At 36.2% G+C, this 17,196-nt stretch overlaps 1 protein-coding gene across 1 annotated transcript in view; it reads right to left on the bottom strand.

The window, feature by feature from the left end:
- Positions 1-1,869: 1,869 nt before the first annotated feature.
- The window catches only part of LOC127413161 (protein dachsous-like), an 81,841-nt gene continuing 66,514 nt past the window's right edge, over positions 1,870-17,196 (bottom strand). Inside the window, exon 10 of the mRNA XM_051650042.1 lies at positions 1,870-5,401. Within this exon, the coding sequence (XP_051506002.1) occupies positions 5,106-5,401 (296 nt within the window). The 3' untranslated portion in view covers positions 1,870-5,105. The remainder of the gene's footprint in view (positions 5,402-17,196) is intronic.

The raw sequence follows: 17,196 nt of genomic DNA, 5'->3' as shown, positions 1-17,196 counted from the left end.
GATGAATTTTGGAATGCTGCAGAATTATGAAAGTCATTTAGCAGAAAATAAATTAAACTAACAAATACAGTAATATCTCATGAACTTTTCTTTAATCCAACATCAAGGTTTTAGGATTTTATTTGTAATTTGGGAGCTTCTTCATCTTCGGTGAGTTTCTTATTTCAGATTTTTTTTTTTTTTTTTTTTTTTTTTAAGTATGTGAAGACCTCATTGAACTAAATATGATTGTTTTAACCTGGCCTTCATCATTTACATATGTTACCATTTTAGCCTTGTCCCAGATCCAGACTTTCAATATTAAACTATGAAAGTCTATTATACACTTCAAATTATTACATGTTTAAAACTAAAAAATATTATCTAAACAAAGAGTAAAATAACATATTTATTGTGTGAAAATGATTACAAACTTTTCACTCTTTGGATGTTTCAACCAAAAATTTCCCCCTTATAATCTATATTATTATTAACACTATAATATATATATATATATATATATATATATATATATATATATATATATATATATATATATATATATATATAAACTGGCGGCCAAAAGTTTGGAATAATGTACAGATTTTGCTCTTATGGAAAGAAATTGGTACTTTTATTCACCAAAGTGGCATTCATCTGATCACAATGTATAGTCAGGACATTAATAACATGAAAAATTACTAAAACTACTTCAAAGAGTTCTCATCAAAAAAATCCTCCATGTGCAGCAATGACAGCTTTGCAGATCCTTGTTATTCTAGCTGTCAGTTTGTTCAGATACTCAGGTGACATTTCACCCCACACTTCCTGTAGCACTTGCCATAGATGTGGCTGTCTTGTAGAGCACTTCTCACGCACCTTACAGTCTAGCTGATCCCACAAAAGCTCAATGGGGTTAAGATCCATAACACTCTTTTCCAATTATCTGTTGTCCAATGTCTGTGTTTCTTTGCCCACTCTAACCTTTTATTTTAGTTTTTCTGTTTCAAAAGTGGCTTTTTCTTTGCAATTCTTCCCATAAGGCCTGCACCCCTGAGTCTTCTCTTTACTGTTGTACATGAAACTGGTGTTGAGCGGGTAGAATTCAATGAAGCTGTCAGCTGAGGACATGTGAGGTGTCTATTTCTCAAACTAGAGACTCTGATGTACTTATCCTCTTGTTTATTTGTACATCTGGTCTTCCACATCTCTTTCTGTCCTTGTTAGAGCCAGTTGTCCTTTGTCTTTGAAGACTGTAGTGTACACCTTTGGATGAAATCTGCAGTTTATTTTTATTTATTTATTTATTTATTTTTTTTTTTTTGTATAGTCTTCATCCCTCAAAACAATGATTGACTGACTTTTTGCCATTTTTGACCTAATATTGACCTTAAGACATGCCAGTCTGCTGCATACTGTGGCAACTCAAAAACAAACACAAAGACAATGTTAAGCTTCATTTAACAAACCAAATATCTTTCAACTGTGTTTGATATAATGGCAAGTGATTTTCTAGTATCAAATGATCAATTTAGCATGATTACTCAAGGATAAAGTGTTGGAGTGATGGCTGCTGTCTAGATTTGATCAAAAATGACTTTTTTCAAATAGTGATGGTGCTGTTTTTTACATCAGTAATGTCCTGACTATACTTTGAGATCAGTTGAATGCCACTTTGGTGAATTAAAGAACCAATTTCCTTCCAAAACAGCAAAATGTGTACATTATTCCAAACTTTTGGCCACCAGTATGTGTATATATATATATTAACACCAAAGTCATTTATTTGGGCTGATGATGAATAAACGAAGCAAATAAATGTCTCTGCATTAAAGCATATCACCCAAAATAATTTTAACAGTCAAATTACAGACACAAGAAACAGGAACATTATGTGTCACATTATTAAGAAAGAAAAGTTTATTCATTTTTTGTGATTTATAAACAAAACACATTACCACTTTTCCATTGTAATGAAATAAAATGAGCAAGAAGAGAAAACAAGAGAGTAATGGACGTCACTAATTTACCACCACATATTGATGAGAAGGTGTACAAAAGAAGGGTTGTACAACAGATGATCGCCATTTGGTTGGACAGCACAGCGCCACCTACTGATCACCACCAGACACTAAGAAAGTATGACAGTATGAACGCTCACTAGATACAAGCATACACTACATATATTGTATTTTACATCGGGACTTTTCCCTGTTTTTTGTTTCTTTGTCAAAGAAGTGAAAGAGAAGGGATAGAGTCATCATACATAATAATTTAGCTACAATATACAGTGCTAGTTTGATCAGTATGTCAAAGCCAAACACAAAACATTTTTTTTTTTTTTTTTTTTTTGGTCTTTTATCTTTGTTCTCGTAACAAAAAATGAAAAGGATAAAAATAAGAGCTTCAGGGCATCACACTATAGAGCATTTGCAAATACCAAAGTTTAGTAATGTCATAACTGTCCACTGTAAGTCGGTGCAAGAGGTGTCAGTATACAAAAGGCTCAGAGACGGTACATACACAAATCTCTTGTGTGAAGAATGAATAAAAATGATAAAGAAAAATAGTAAAATCATAGTTATCTATATCTATATTCATATATATCTCTATGTAGTAAGTGTTTCTTTCTGGTAAGGTCATGCAGCAGTCACATTTGAGAAACTGACATCAGTTTGAGACATGTTTTTTGGAGGTGTGGCAACAGGGAAGGCAGGCAAGTGAGGGAACCAACAGAAAAAGCAAAGGCATGTCACAGCCGCTTTAATCAGCAACTAGAGCGGGTTTAAAGGCATGGGGTGAAGACAACAGTCTATGGTGGAGACACCAGTCTATTCGTTGTGGTGTGTTAGCATTGTAAAGTTGTCTTTACAATGAGTGAAGTCTATTAAAAAGGCTGAATGTACATCAATAACACTTTCAATTGCTTTAATTAACAATTTAAAGGGGAAGTGTATTATTTTTGCAATGTTAAAGTTAGCAATTTGTTGGTGTTAACACTGTTACTCTGTGGCACTTTCAAAGCTTTACTCTGTTTGTTTGAGCATCCTGACCAGCCAAACATAGCAACATCGTCTCAAAACCAATGGTATATGTTTGGGGTGGGACCAATCTGTTTGTTCGACCAATAGCAGATGGGGAAAACTGTTTGAAATGTTTTACAATTCTGTTTTGTGATGCTAGTGGTACAGAAATTACACACTTCACCTTTAACAACGATTCAAATCAAAACATTTGGCAAGCCCCAAAGTTATTCTCTTCCTGAAGCTCCACCCCTTGCCTAGCCCTGCCTCCATCTTCTCAGTTCCCTCCCCATTTTGTTAAAAAAAACCAAAGTGAGACCAGCAGAATATACATTTACGTTAACATGTGACAGTGCTGAAGTTGACTGGATGTCAACACTGGGTCATTTACAGGTAACAGTGCTTTGGGAGCAGCTTCTGTCCTCTGTGGGGGGATTCGACAGGCATTGTCTGCATTACTCCATACTATGAGTACACCACAATGTCTAGAGCTAGCCTACCCAGCAAAGAGCAAAAGAGAGAGAGAGAGAGAGAGACAGAAGCTCTGTACAGAAGCAATAAAGTTAACTTAAAGCTTATAAAACTGGCGCCCTGCTCTTCTTTCCCCAAATTTGAAAACCTATCTATGTTGTGTTAGTTGTGTTGGTCTTCTAGACATCAAGCAGAAGGGAGAGGACTCTGTATAGTATTACACTGGACACTGCCCAGAAACAAGCTGAGAAAGCAGGCACAAAATTAGGGTGAAGGTCATAAGGGAAACTACAGACATGGAGCAGCGCCACGCAAACTCACAGCATAACCCTCATGCCATATCTACAGAGGATATTTAAGGATAGTTTATGGGTTCGAAGGTATTTAAGGTTTGGTGAATTAACAGTAATACTGTTCACAATGCATAAACATTCTCAGCCATCCCTTTAAACAACAGGCTCATCAGCTTTTCGTTTACTGTATCTCATGAGGTTTGGATCTCTGCATTTTCACTCCAAATGGAGAAACGTAAAGTTGGTTAATCTTTCAAAAACCCATTATGGATAGCATATAGCTCCATCACTGACCTCTTAAACCAACCAACCAAAGCCTGATTGCTTTGTGAACTTATCTCAAGCTTTACCGATTTAGAAACATTTTAGAGCAGGAGATATACTGGGTGCCGCAAGGGATGCATCGATTTTTGACCCTGTTTACTAGGTGTGTATGTCTATATACTATGTGTATGGGTGTATATATGGGACTACTTGCTCACATATATACTAGGCCTGGAGAATATTTGCTGGTAACAAAATTAAAGCAGCAAAACAAAAGTGCATTCCATCATTCAGTTAAGTGTACATTTTTTGTCTTTCTTTTTTTTTTTTTTTGATAAAACACTGTTTTTTCATATGTCCAGGATGTGAGACTTTTTTTTAAAGAAGTGAAAACATGTTTCAATGTTTCCTTTTTTCAAGGGATGTTACTTCCATCCCAGACCAGGAGAAATGAATGAGCAAAAAGCATTAATTATAGTGTCTTCACTGTGTTACGTACAGCTGTGCTCAGCCTGCATATTTACAACACTGTGTGCCCTGTTTGATAACCACAAACTTTACTAAATTTTTAATCCATTCTTAATGTTTTTCTTAATTTTTCTATATGTCAACCCATCTGATGCGGCACACAGCTTATTAACATTTCAAATCAGATTTTGTCTCCCTATCCAAAAGATTGAAAAACAAAAACCAAGAGACGAATAAGACAGAAGTACCAACATCAGTCTGAAAATCTTTTATGTGGAATAGTGGGTTGTCAGGTCACCCGAGGCATTAGACAACATTAATCAAACACATATCAGCTCATTAAGGCAAGATTAATCAATTCTTTTATTAACGGGAAAGGGGAATGTCAACTATCTGTGTGAAGCCAAATTGGATTGGACTTGAATTGAAAAACACTTACAGCTTCTGGTTAAAGGCTTTTCACAAAGTGACTTAACAAAATATAATTGTTTGAGCCCAAAATAAGGATTTTAGGATTAATAAATGCATGTTTTGTTCTACAGACTTCTGTTGAGACTTCTGTCTTAAAATAAAATCAGCTTGTATTTGTGTAACTCCATCTGTCTCTCTAATCATCATCATCTTTGCCTTTCTCTCGTTTGTCTTTTTTCTCCTTCTTCTTTTTCTTCTTCTTCTTCTCCTCCTTTTTTCCGAAGGTAATAAAGTCGCTCTTGTCATCTCCATCTTGACCTTGTCTAAAGGAGATTATGGCTGGAGAACCAGGGATGATGAAGGCTTCGGGAGGGACCTCACCGGGTTTCAGATGTGGAGGAGGTCCGCCTGGACCTGGCCCGTACCGGAAATGCCAACTGTTACTGTCCACTCCGGCTCCGACAGGGGGAGAGACCTCTCCACCCTCATTATCTGTGAGAAAGACAAAGAGAGAACAGCTATTACAATCTTAAAAAAAAAAAAAATAATAATAATAATTTTATATGAGCAAAACAGAAATATGAAAACTAGATTTGCACACTTTTTTGTGTACTGAGGGGTTTCGGAGGGACCTTGACGTGTTTTGTCCCACTGGACCCATGAATTAATGACACTTCCTCCTCTCTGGACATACATTTCTGCTGTCCCTTCTGAGCCAAGAGGTACTAAAGAGCCCCAGAGGGCCCACAGTGAATCAGCAATATTTAGCCTGAGAGAAGAACAAACTTTGCAGTAGTGCTGTACTGGATTATTTTACATGACCTGGGGAATCAACCCAGCCTTCCCATTTTATCCCAGGAAAATGTATTAACAATCAAATTAACAGACTTCATGTAAATGCTCTCTTCATATGTGGAATAAGTGCTTTGCTGCACTAACTCTCAAGTCAAATAGATACACTGAAAAAAATGATTTTGTGGTGAAGTTTGTATAGCAGAAAAGATTAAGCACTTTCTACATTGAATATGTTAGTTTAAGCGGGAACTTGAAAATATTAAGTAAATATTGAGTTGTCTCTACTCAAAATTACACGTTCATTATAAAAAAAAAGATCTATCGCAGTAATTGTTACCATCCTCGTGTTTTGTGCACCAAATGTTGAGGTCTGCGAGCGCAGCTCCATGTTGTGATCTAACTGCCAGTAATGCAAGGTGATTGTCTCATGATTAAATAGCATGCATGCAGCTTAGAAAAACTGTGCGCAATAACCTGTGAAATATAAATGAAGTAAATCTTACTCGTAATTTTTTCTCAGTGTTGTAATCTGTGACGAGGTGGAGGATGGGGCAGGGCCATGAGGACACACGCCCGGCCCTGAATCGGGCTAATCAGAATGGAGGGGGATAAAGATGAGCCAGAGGCGCCAGTTCGAGAGAGAGACACACATGCGGCCACTGTGTGTGTCCAAGTGTTTGTGTTTAAACTGATTTAAGTTCATGTATGACATTAAAACTTACATTTACTGTTCAGCCGGTTCCCGCCTCCTCCTTGCCCACCTTACCCCGTTACATATTCAATTATGCCATCAGATACGTCCACGCCACCATGATGTACAGGTAAACACAGCAATGCGCATTTTTCGGGTACCACTGAGATCGAAAATCGAAATAAAAGAAATTCGAAACATTGTGACCACGAAAAATATTTAACTGAATATAGAAAAAATAGGTTATATTTATGAAAGTGTTATATTAATACTCTTTCTCCCACTGCATCGGCAGACGAACTGTTTAGATCTGCATCTGCAGAGTATATGGCGATGGTGCTGTGTTGTGACGTCATCTGAATACATTCTATATACTTTAAAACTGCCTCATCCTTCAATAACAGTCTCTTTGTAAAGCTGCATTGCATTGTGACAGATGCATTAAACAGTCTGTTCTGAAATGAGCACACTTGAACTGTTAAGATCAGACTGAAATGATCAGGGCTATTATTAAAAATGAAGTTCAGGAGGATCTGCAGAGTCTTGCTGTCTCTGAATGACCTCACTGTGACTGGCCATGCCAAGCTGGCCAACACCAAATATGCCTCGTTGATGTGTAAATGTGGATGATCGTGTGTTACTGCATTCATTTGACTGACGTCTGAGAGTTCAGAACCTTTCATTTCTGCAGCTTAGTTTCAATAAATGATCTTTCTAGATTTGGGAAGATGTTTACAGTTCTGAAAGTTTGTATGTATTCATAATATATCAAATACTTATTTAAAAAAAAAAAAAATCAATGAAAATGTAATTCCTCATGATACAAGACTGTGGTAGCTGGTCAAATCTAAATGTGATGGTATAATGTACACCACACTACTGAAAATCTCCTTCTCTCTGAGCAAGTAATCTAATTTCTAATGACACTGGATTCCCATAACATCACTCAGTTAAATACATACATCTTTGGCAGTGTATCTGTGCGTGTTTAAATCTTGCCTATTGTCTATCTCTTATGTTGTGGTGAAGATTAAGATGGATTAAAACCTCAGGAACATTGTGACTAAGACATTTGTTAGTAAAAAAAGGGTGTGCATGCAGGCTTGTGTGTGTGTGTGTGTGTGTGTGTGTGTGTGAAATGAGGATAGACAGAGAGAGAGAGAGAGAGAGAGAGAGAGAGAGAGAGAGATACAGAGAAACAGGGACATTCATTAGGCAGCATCCATTACAAGTCCTCAGGGAACTGGCTACCCTTCCAAATCCCTCAGTAACACAACAATTACATGCCCAAAATCTTTTGTTTTCTCTCATCTCCCTCTCTTGTGCACTCTTTTATCTCACACTCTGCCTAATTTCTCCCTCTCCATCCCCTTCTATTTAATTTCTGCCCTTCTCTCCACTCCCTGCCAGAATGATAACAAAGACACCAGTCACGAGTTTTTGGAATAACTAACTAAAACGTAACTACTTTTCTCTGTGTCACAGTAGCTCAGCTGTTTTCAAAGCTATTTTTTTTTCTCCAAATAAGTAGCTGTGTAGCGTGACAAAATGTAATAATGCTGGTTTTTATGTCAAACTGTATTTTGCATGCAGCTCTGCAGTCAAGCCAATACTCGTGCTCTCCTAAAATGTCCTCATCTTGTGTTGGGAAGCCCGATTCATTTTAGTGAGTCAGTTCATTCAGATGATTCATAAATGAACTGGTTCAAATGGCTATTTCTTGTGGGTCCTTGCAAAGATATCCATGTGCATAACATTTTGTAGCAAAATATTTGTATACTAAATACTGATGTTTTATTCAGTCATACAAATAACTTACTTTAAAACACTTTAAAATAAGGTTCCATTCGTTAACATTAGTTAATGCATTTGGTATCATGAGCAAACAATAAAATAATTTTTTTAAAGCATTTATTATTAGTTAATGTTAGTTAATAAAATGCAATTGTTCTTTGTTCATGTTAGTTCATAGTGCATTTATTCAACTGATACAACTTTTGATTAAAAAAATGATTACTATATGTTGTAACTAATATTAACCAAGATTAGCAAATGCTAATGGGTTACACTTTATTTTACAGAGTCCTTGTTACAGTGTAATTACACAAGTAATTACTGATTATTACTAATTAATAACATGTAGGTTTAGGGCTAGGGTAAGTGTTTGGTTTAGGGTTAGTTGCTTGTAATCATGCATAATTAACTGTTATTACTATTGTTGATACATGTAACGTGTAACAAGGACACTGAAAAATAGCGTGTTACTAAATATTGTTCATTGTTAGTTCATGTTAACTAATGTTAATCTATGGAACCTTATTGTAAAGTGTTACCCTAGTTTAATTTAATGTTCATTTAAGTTGTAGTTTAAAACCATCACCCTAACTGAGATCCTCACTCTTGTTTTTTTAACAGATATATATTACTTTGACTGCAAAAATAAACCATATAATCTGAGAGTCCATGTATATGTGTATATATATATATATATATATATATATATATATATATATATATATATATATATATATATACATAAAAGCCACAATTAAAGCTGAAGTATGCGATTTCTACGCCACTAGCTCCACCAAATGGAGTTGCAAAAATAAACGTTGTTTTCAAAACAGCTTTCTGAATAGGCCTCCCATCTGACATTGGTCAAACAAAGAGATAGTCCCGCCCCCAACTCACGCCATTGGTTGAGTATTTTGTTGGGGCAGGTCTAAGTGGGTCAAACAGAGCATAGGGCAGCAGAAACACAGTGTTTACAGTTTTATAATTAGCCTATAAATGGCTTACTAATAAATGTCTTTAGTTGAGATAGGAGGAAGTTTAACACAGAAAAAGTTACATACTTCAGCTTTAAATAGCCCGTTTTAAAAGGTTAGCTTGACTGCGGTTTAAAACTGATGTCTAAATATTTAAATTTTAAATTACCTTCTTCAATCCCATTTTAATGTGCACAGACAACTATAAGTAGGTAAAATCCCCCAAATCGTTAAATATTGTGTCTCTGGTGCTTTCAAAACATTGCTCTGGTTGTTTGAGGATCCTGACCAGTGCAACACAGTGACATTGGCTCAACCAATGGAGTTTGGGGTGGAACAATCTGTTTGACAACCAGTGGTAGACTCTGGGAATATTTTGGGAAAGCTGTTTGTAAACAATGATTATTTTTGCATTTCCGTTTGGTGCTGTTAGCTTCCCCAACACTGCATGTCACATCCTGTTGTAATAAAAACACCTCCCCGCCACCTCCCCTTCGTATCTCTCTGTCCCCTTGACCTTTTGTGTAATGCAGTCTTAAAGACACGCGCACGTCTGACTGGCAGATAATGGCACAGGCTTAATAAGCTGCACAACGGAAATGATGGTCTGATTATTATGGCCAGTGAAAGACTCAGCTCATAAAAAGGTTATGTGGAGAAAATCGAATTGTCTAATCATCAGGAAAACAACCATCCACCGACTCTCTCCTATTTTCTCTCTGTATATTTCTCTGTCTTTCTATTTGTTAGGGCAGTAGATTGCAGAACTAGCTTACATTATGCAGAATAGGAAGAGAAGCAGAGGGAGTTTGAGGATGAAATACGAGGCAAACTTTGACGCTAAACTCCTGAAGGAGCAGATTTCTGAGCAGCACTGCAGAGGCGAGGAATTATGGGTTTGTTTAGATGAAACCACAACACTCAGTGCTTTTGTAGCATAGTATGTGCATGTAACAGCAGATGACAGAAGATTTGTGTTTAACCTCTTGCATCTATCTATCTGTCTGTGAAGTTTCACAACAGTAGTTTGCTATTTACTGTTTGCTTTTAAATTAAATGAATGCAACTTACAGTTGTGTATAATAATAACAAATAATTTGTGTTTTTTGATGATAATTAGATATATGCATGCATTACTGATTGTCTGCACATTATAAATCCAGTTGGTGTGTGTGAGTGGCACACCTTGATAAGTCAAGCTCTAGTAATCCTGATCAAATTTGTGCCAGATGGTACACGCAGCTTTCTCAAGAGCGTGCCAAGACAGCAGTGTGTGTGTATGCATGGATGTGAAAGAGAGTTCTGCTCTGTCAAATGAGAATACTGGCTAATATGAGATTAATGCTGTAATTTTCAAAGTCGTTAATAAACCATTAAGAGGGGATGGGAAATTGTCTTTAAGGGCTGTAGAGATGAGATGTTGAGATACTATACAATATACAAAATATACATTCTCCATCTCAGCATCTCCGCATCTACAGTATACTGTAGGTTACAAGCCTGAAAAACACACATTTCCCAAACAACATATTTAGACATAGATATTAGATATAAATATATAGAAAAATAAGAGACAGAGATTGTCTTGAGTTTACCCTCTTGAGCTCACTAAAGCCCCTGGCATGTTCTGGAAAATTCCACTAGACCTACAACACACACACACACACACACACACACACACACACACACACATACTTCTACACAGCCGTTCCTCTGTGACTGATTGATGTGAGAGCTAAAACACTTATCTCCTAAATGTTTATCATAGTGGTGACTATCTAAGATATTATACCATGTATTGTTTATAATGGGCAATGTATTTTGTGTATTTTACATTCTGTAAATTATACGTTCATTGACTTATGCATTTGACATCCAAAGCATTTTACTGTGCATTCAAGGTATACATTTGATCAAAATATGTGTTTCCTGGGAATTAAAACAATGACCGTGGCATTGCTTGTGCCATGCACTACCAGTTAAGATACAGGAAGTCTTTTGTATCTAATATGTTTGATTTGGGGAAACTGGAGTAAGTGCGTCTATTGCATCAAGTATAGCATAGTGTTGGATTGTGCATAAGTGTTTTAGTATTGCATCACAAATAAGTGTTTGTGTGCTGGATTGTGGACATGTGTTTCTGTGCACCATATGGCAATGTTGCTGAAATGCGAGCTTGTGGGCTGTGCAAGTTGGCTCACCTGCAGAGATGATCTTTAAACAGGCAGCTCAGGATAGGTCACACTCATCCACCCATCCATTTATCTATCTATCCATCCATCCCTCTCTCTGCAGCATTTGTGTGCGTCAATGCCTGTTTACACTATGCGCAAATAGCTGATCTTGTTGGCAAGATCAGCTATTTTTATTTTCATTAAAATTGCCCAATATTGATCAGACAATTTACCTTTTATGCAAACTGATTTTCTATTTGCTCTTTGTACATCCAATATGCTGCTTGTTGCCATTTACAATTGGTGTAAAAAGTATCTACCATTACTTAGTACTTAGTGCAACATTTGCAACACTTATCCACATTCGCTTTGCCACTGTATTCCTCATTTGTAAGTCGCTTTGGATAGAAGTGCCAACTAAATGACTGATCTGTTAATATATTTTTTACACTTAATGTAAATAACCGCTGCCTTTGTGTAGCACGTTTATTCACAAAGAGACCAAGCAATCAACAAACAGTATTTAAATCAATACAATACAGCAAATAAAATGTTAGCTATCGTTCTAGCACTTTATGTTGAGAAAGGAAATGTCTGTCAACAAACTTGTGAACGCAGCCCAAATTTATTTATGAAATAACTGATGAACAAATGATTGATGTATATCAATAATCTGTAATACACTTCCTCTGTATCATTCCAAACCCTGATATTTTCTTTAATCTGTATAAAAATCATGGTTAGGTTTAGGTTTGGGTTATGGGTTAATCTTAAGGAAAAATCATAAAAACATTAATAGTTGGTTTGTTTATTTTTCTCTTTTGGAGTAAAAGTTTTGTACGCATTTCTTACGATTTCGCCATTTCATTCTTTTATTACGACATGTTATGCGACCGGGTAGGACCTGCTATCTGCCTCTGTAGTAGAACAACAAACATGCTTCTTATATTTGTCTTTTTTTCACCCATCCTTCATCCTCTCTGACACACACAGTTTTATTCATCTATTTTATTTTACGCACCAGTCTGTTAACTCTCTTTTTGTTGGGCCACACCTCTCCTCTTTTTCTCTCCATTTTGCATCTTTCCTCCACTCGTTTCTCTCTCACCCTCCCTCTACTTTTAGCACCCTGTTCGTGCTATGAATGGTTGCCATGGAAACTGCCTCCTCTGGTGAACTCGGGCTGTGGCAGAGACTATGATGGAAACTAATACAGAACGCTCTCTCTCTTTCTCTCTAATGGTCATATACTTACCTCCCCTAGCAACAGAGGCAGTCACAGCTCCCATTTGTCTCCATCTCTCTGTTTCCCCTTTCACTCTCTCCCTCAGTCACTCTTTTCATTCTCATTGTCACTTTCTATCTTTTGTACCTTTGGGCGGCTGTCTACCTGCCCTCTGCCTCTATACCACGGGTTCTCGTTCACACACTCCCATTTGAGAGAAAACAACAAGAAATAGAGAGATACAGAAGATGAGAGGCAGACAGAGGAAGAGTGGTAACATGCTCTTTTCTCATTGCATTAATATAATTCTGTTGATCTACGCATTGGTGGTTTTGCCCATCTGCCTCACGCAAACACACAGAGAGAGAGAGAGAGACAGGGGAGTTGGCTTTGACAGTGTTTTGTACGCCAGAGCTAAAATGAAGCTCATTAAAATGCAGAGCCACAGTTTAATACAACACAAACCACCACCACACCATAATTCAAATCGGTATTACTTTGCACCACCACAGACTGTTTAAACGAATCGCTTAAACTGCCATTTACCTCTAAAGCATTATCTGACTTCACCCCATTGATGTAGCTCAGTTCCAATGCCTTTTTGTTTTAAAGAGCTAGATCATCCAAAAAGAAATGTTGTTCTAAACATGTGTCTTTCTTTCCATGGAACACAAAAGGAGAGGTTTTAAACAATTTCCACTATGTTTTTTTCCATAAAAGAAAGTACATTCTGACCAGGGCTACCTGGCTCTAAAAAGAAACATTGAAGTATCATACAAGATTATTTTTTTTTAAACTATACAACTCATGCCCTACACTCCAAGTCTTCTGAATACATATGACAGCTTTGTGTGAGGAAATTTAAGTCATTATTCACTAAAAATCATTCACTCTACCGCAGCTCTCAAATCTTATCGTCAAATGCTGTGCAACCTGCCCCGTGACAATGCTTTATGCCAGGTTTGATATCAGTGATGCCAAATGGCATTGGTTTTCACATGTCACATAAACGATCGCATGATGTAACGCTTAAACATACAGAAGTGTGAATGAGATTTGAGAATTATAGTGGAGTTTTTCAGACAATAACAACTAAAATTTCAGTCTGATCCTAGCACAAAGCTATAGTATGACTTCAGAAGACTTGTAATATAGCGCATGAGTTAAGTCAAGTCATTTTGATTTGTATAGCGCTTTTCACAACACACATTATTTAAAAGCAGCTTTACAGAAAATTATGATTTAACAGAACAACCTGTACTATAGTAATGTCTTCAAGTCATAAAAGTGTGGTTTAAAAAAAAAGACATGATTGTAAATTTTGCCTTAAAATAAATAATAGAAAATAATCATATTCATATTTAGACCCCCAGTGAGCAAGCTGAAGGCGACTGTGGCAAGGAACGCAAAACTCCATAAGATGTTGGTTAATGGAGAAAAATAACCTTGGGAGAAACCAGACTCACTGTGGGGGCCAGCTCCCCTCTGGCTAACAACATGAATATAATTCCAAGATTAGTTATTTATGTGTAGCACAAGTCAAGATTTAACCCTTGTGTGACCTTCGGGACATTTTTGTCTTTTTCATTTTTGCTTTTTCGATCATTTTGGCTGTGTTAATGCCAACGGCATACATTTTGCCAAAGGTGTGTATTTTTGGGGGAATTTTGATATTTCAACCTCAGTTTCTATAATATATCTATAATACACTGTGTACACAAAATAGTTACACTCAGGACCTTCAGGACAAAAATGTCCCCACTGAAACAAAAAATCATGAATTCTGTGATATTATGCTTTCATTCCAGAGCCCTGGCTTATTACATTTTTAATATTTTCCACTAGACGGCGCAATTTTTCTCATGTTTGGCCTATGGAGCAAATACATGCTTTTTTTCCTATTTCCTGTTTGCTGTATTATAGAGCACTGCAGGCCGGTTGAATAAATGATGCAGCTAAAATTGTGTGGGTGTGTTGGAATGGATGTCAGCATGTGTTTTGTATGTGTGTATTGAGAAATGTGTGTGTGTGTGTGTGTGTGTGTGTGTGTAAAAAAACAACAGTGGCATTATATAAACAAACTGGCATTTAAAGGGTTAAAATCCTGAAAATGAATCAATATTTGGTAGTTATGATCAGGACTGATGTTGGTAAAAAAAAAAAATTACTCATTGAAAGTGGAAAATAATATATATATATATATATATATATATATATATATATATATATATATATATATATATATATATATATAATATTATTATGGCAGTTTTTTGATGCAGACATTTTTGTCCTCCAAGGACCTCTGAGTAACTTTTTTAAATTGACGCACAAGGGTTAAAATTAGTAAACTAAGTTAGTGTTGGGGCAAATGTCTAAACAAAAATATATTGTATTAACTGTAAGATTAATGACTAAAGTCTTAGGATTTACATTCTTAATTAACTGCGGAAGTGCAATCAGATGCATTGTCTATTGTTATTTGGCTGATAAAGGCTGCAATTAATTTATTATTTACATATTCCATTTTAAGAGTTCAGTCCATCCTTTAACCAAGGTGATGCAGGCAGAGGTCAGTAAGGTGCACTGCAGTTCGACTGTAAGCTTGTTGCAGATTAATTTCTGGTGGAGTCCATTTTAAGTCCATGTTTCAGGCAGTGTCCATCGAAGTATCCACTGTCTGACGGTTGGTGCTGGCATCAGTTCATACGAGTCATATAGAGTACATTTACTTGCTTTTTTGTCCTTTTTTAAGTTTAACAACCTGTTGTCACTGTATGCAAAAGTCATAACGGTTTGGAATGACATAAGGGTGAGTAAATGATGACAATGATGACAACGTCTTAGTGTAAAATGCTGAGCAGCACCTCAAATTAGGCAGCTTGTAAATGAGTTTGTAATCGAGACAGACAAAAGGTGAAAAGGAAGAAATAGAGAGAAAGAGAGCGAACATCTAAAGAGGCTTATTTCTTGGCTTTTGGGGTCATCAACACAGACTTAATTAGAACAAATTGCTCATTAATCACCCCCATATTTTCACCCGTTTTGTCCTTTCTCTCACTTTCATCTTACTGAATCTAAATGACTTCCATTACTCTGAACACCTCCAGAAATCACATCATCAATCCATCTGAGAGGGTGTGGCCTCAACATGGACATCCGTGTGCTCAACGTGTGCTAATGAGGAAACTGAATATTCATTAATTATGCCAGGTCCCTACTTATGACCTTTGTGACCTGGGAAGTGAAACTAGACAAAAGGGTTGAGAGGTTTATGATTCGAAACATCCAATCAGAGAGCAACTCTGTATAACTATATTTATTTTGTCCATTAATTATTTTATAAATTCAACATCAAGATTTTAGGTTAAAATGTATACATATATATATAAGGCAAAGCATACAGATTATAGTGTAGTTTCTCAAATTAACACGAGATTGTAAAAAACTACATGTATAATAATTATATATATATATATATATATATATATATATATATATATATATATATATAAAATAAAATATTGTTTTAAATGAATTACAGCATGACTCTGCTTAAAATTGTATGTCAACCACTTAATGCCAAAATTCATCACATTCGCGTAACTGATTCTTTATTTGTTCGACAGAAAATTCTACAGTAGGCCACATTAATATTATATAGCTCTACATGCTAGCCTCCAGCTGACTCAATTATAATGCAATTTGTTATTGTAAGCCTGTGCTTGTTGCTTCTACCCTAATTTGTTTTTTACTTTATCTTAATTTCTTTTGGCCAGATGCATGTGGTAATGCCATGGTGATCTGTTTATATTGTTAGCATTGTCTTTGAGTGTGTGGTCATCGGCGATTAATAACCTAGACTTTGTCCTCTATGGGGCGATTCATCAATTATTTGAAGTTCAAAAGAGAGAGAGAGAGTAAATGGAGAGATTGGAGATAGAATCTAATATTGTGGATTAATCAACATGAATAACTGTCTCCACTGTGAGGAAGAAAGTGTGCGTGTTGAAATAGTCTGAGCTGACCATTATAAACATTCATCTGCTAATCGAGTCATCTCTCCGTGCTTTAGCCGTGCTCTCAGTCGCCGAGCTTGTCTCTCTTGCTTTCACAGATAACCTTTGCATCCCCTCTGACTGTGTCATTTCTTCTTTCAGCTGATAAACTGGATTTGTGCTTGATCTGGTCAGAGCTGTGGAAATTGGTGTCACTCTCTTCTTCATCACATAGCTATGATAGGCCACCTGAGCAAGCTAATCCAACGTAAAAAATCAGCACTAAAAGCATTGTGATCTGACTATGTGGAAACATGTATAGAAATACAATATTTGAAAATTAAATCATATTTATAATGCCAGTTTTAAAGAAATAGTTCACTCATTTTGTTATCATTTACTTACCCTCATGCCATTAGGACCCCATTTTATTTTCCATCTTCAGTGACACACACAATACAACATAGCTTGTTATCATGCAACGGAAGTGAATGGTGATTTATACTGTCAAGTTCCAAAAAGCACCATTAAAATATCACGAAGATATCCCACTATACACTATATTCCAAGACTTCTAAAGCCATTTAACAGCTTTGTGTGAAGAAAAGATACAAATTTGAAGTGTCAGATCTCAAA

The sequence above is a fragment of the Myxocyprinus asiaticus genome, chromosome 22 (genome assembly GCF_019703515.2).
Source record: "Myxocyprinus asiaticus isolate MX2 ecotype Aquarium Trade chromosome 22, UBuf_Myxa_2, whole genome shotgun sequence".
Taxonomy (NCBI): domain Eukaryota; kingdom Metazoa; phylum Chordata; class Actinopteri; order Cypriniformes; family Catostomidae; genus Myxocyprinus; species Myxocyprinus asiaticus.
Note: the sequence above shows the minus strand (reverse complement) of the source record. Positions and strands in the feature narration are given on the sequence as shown.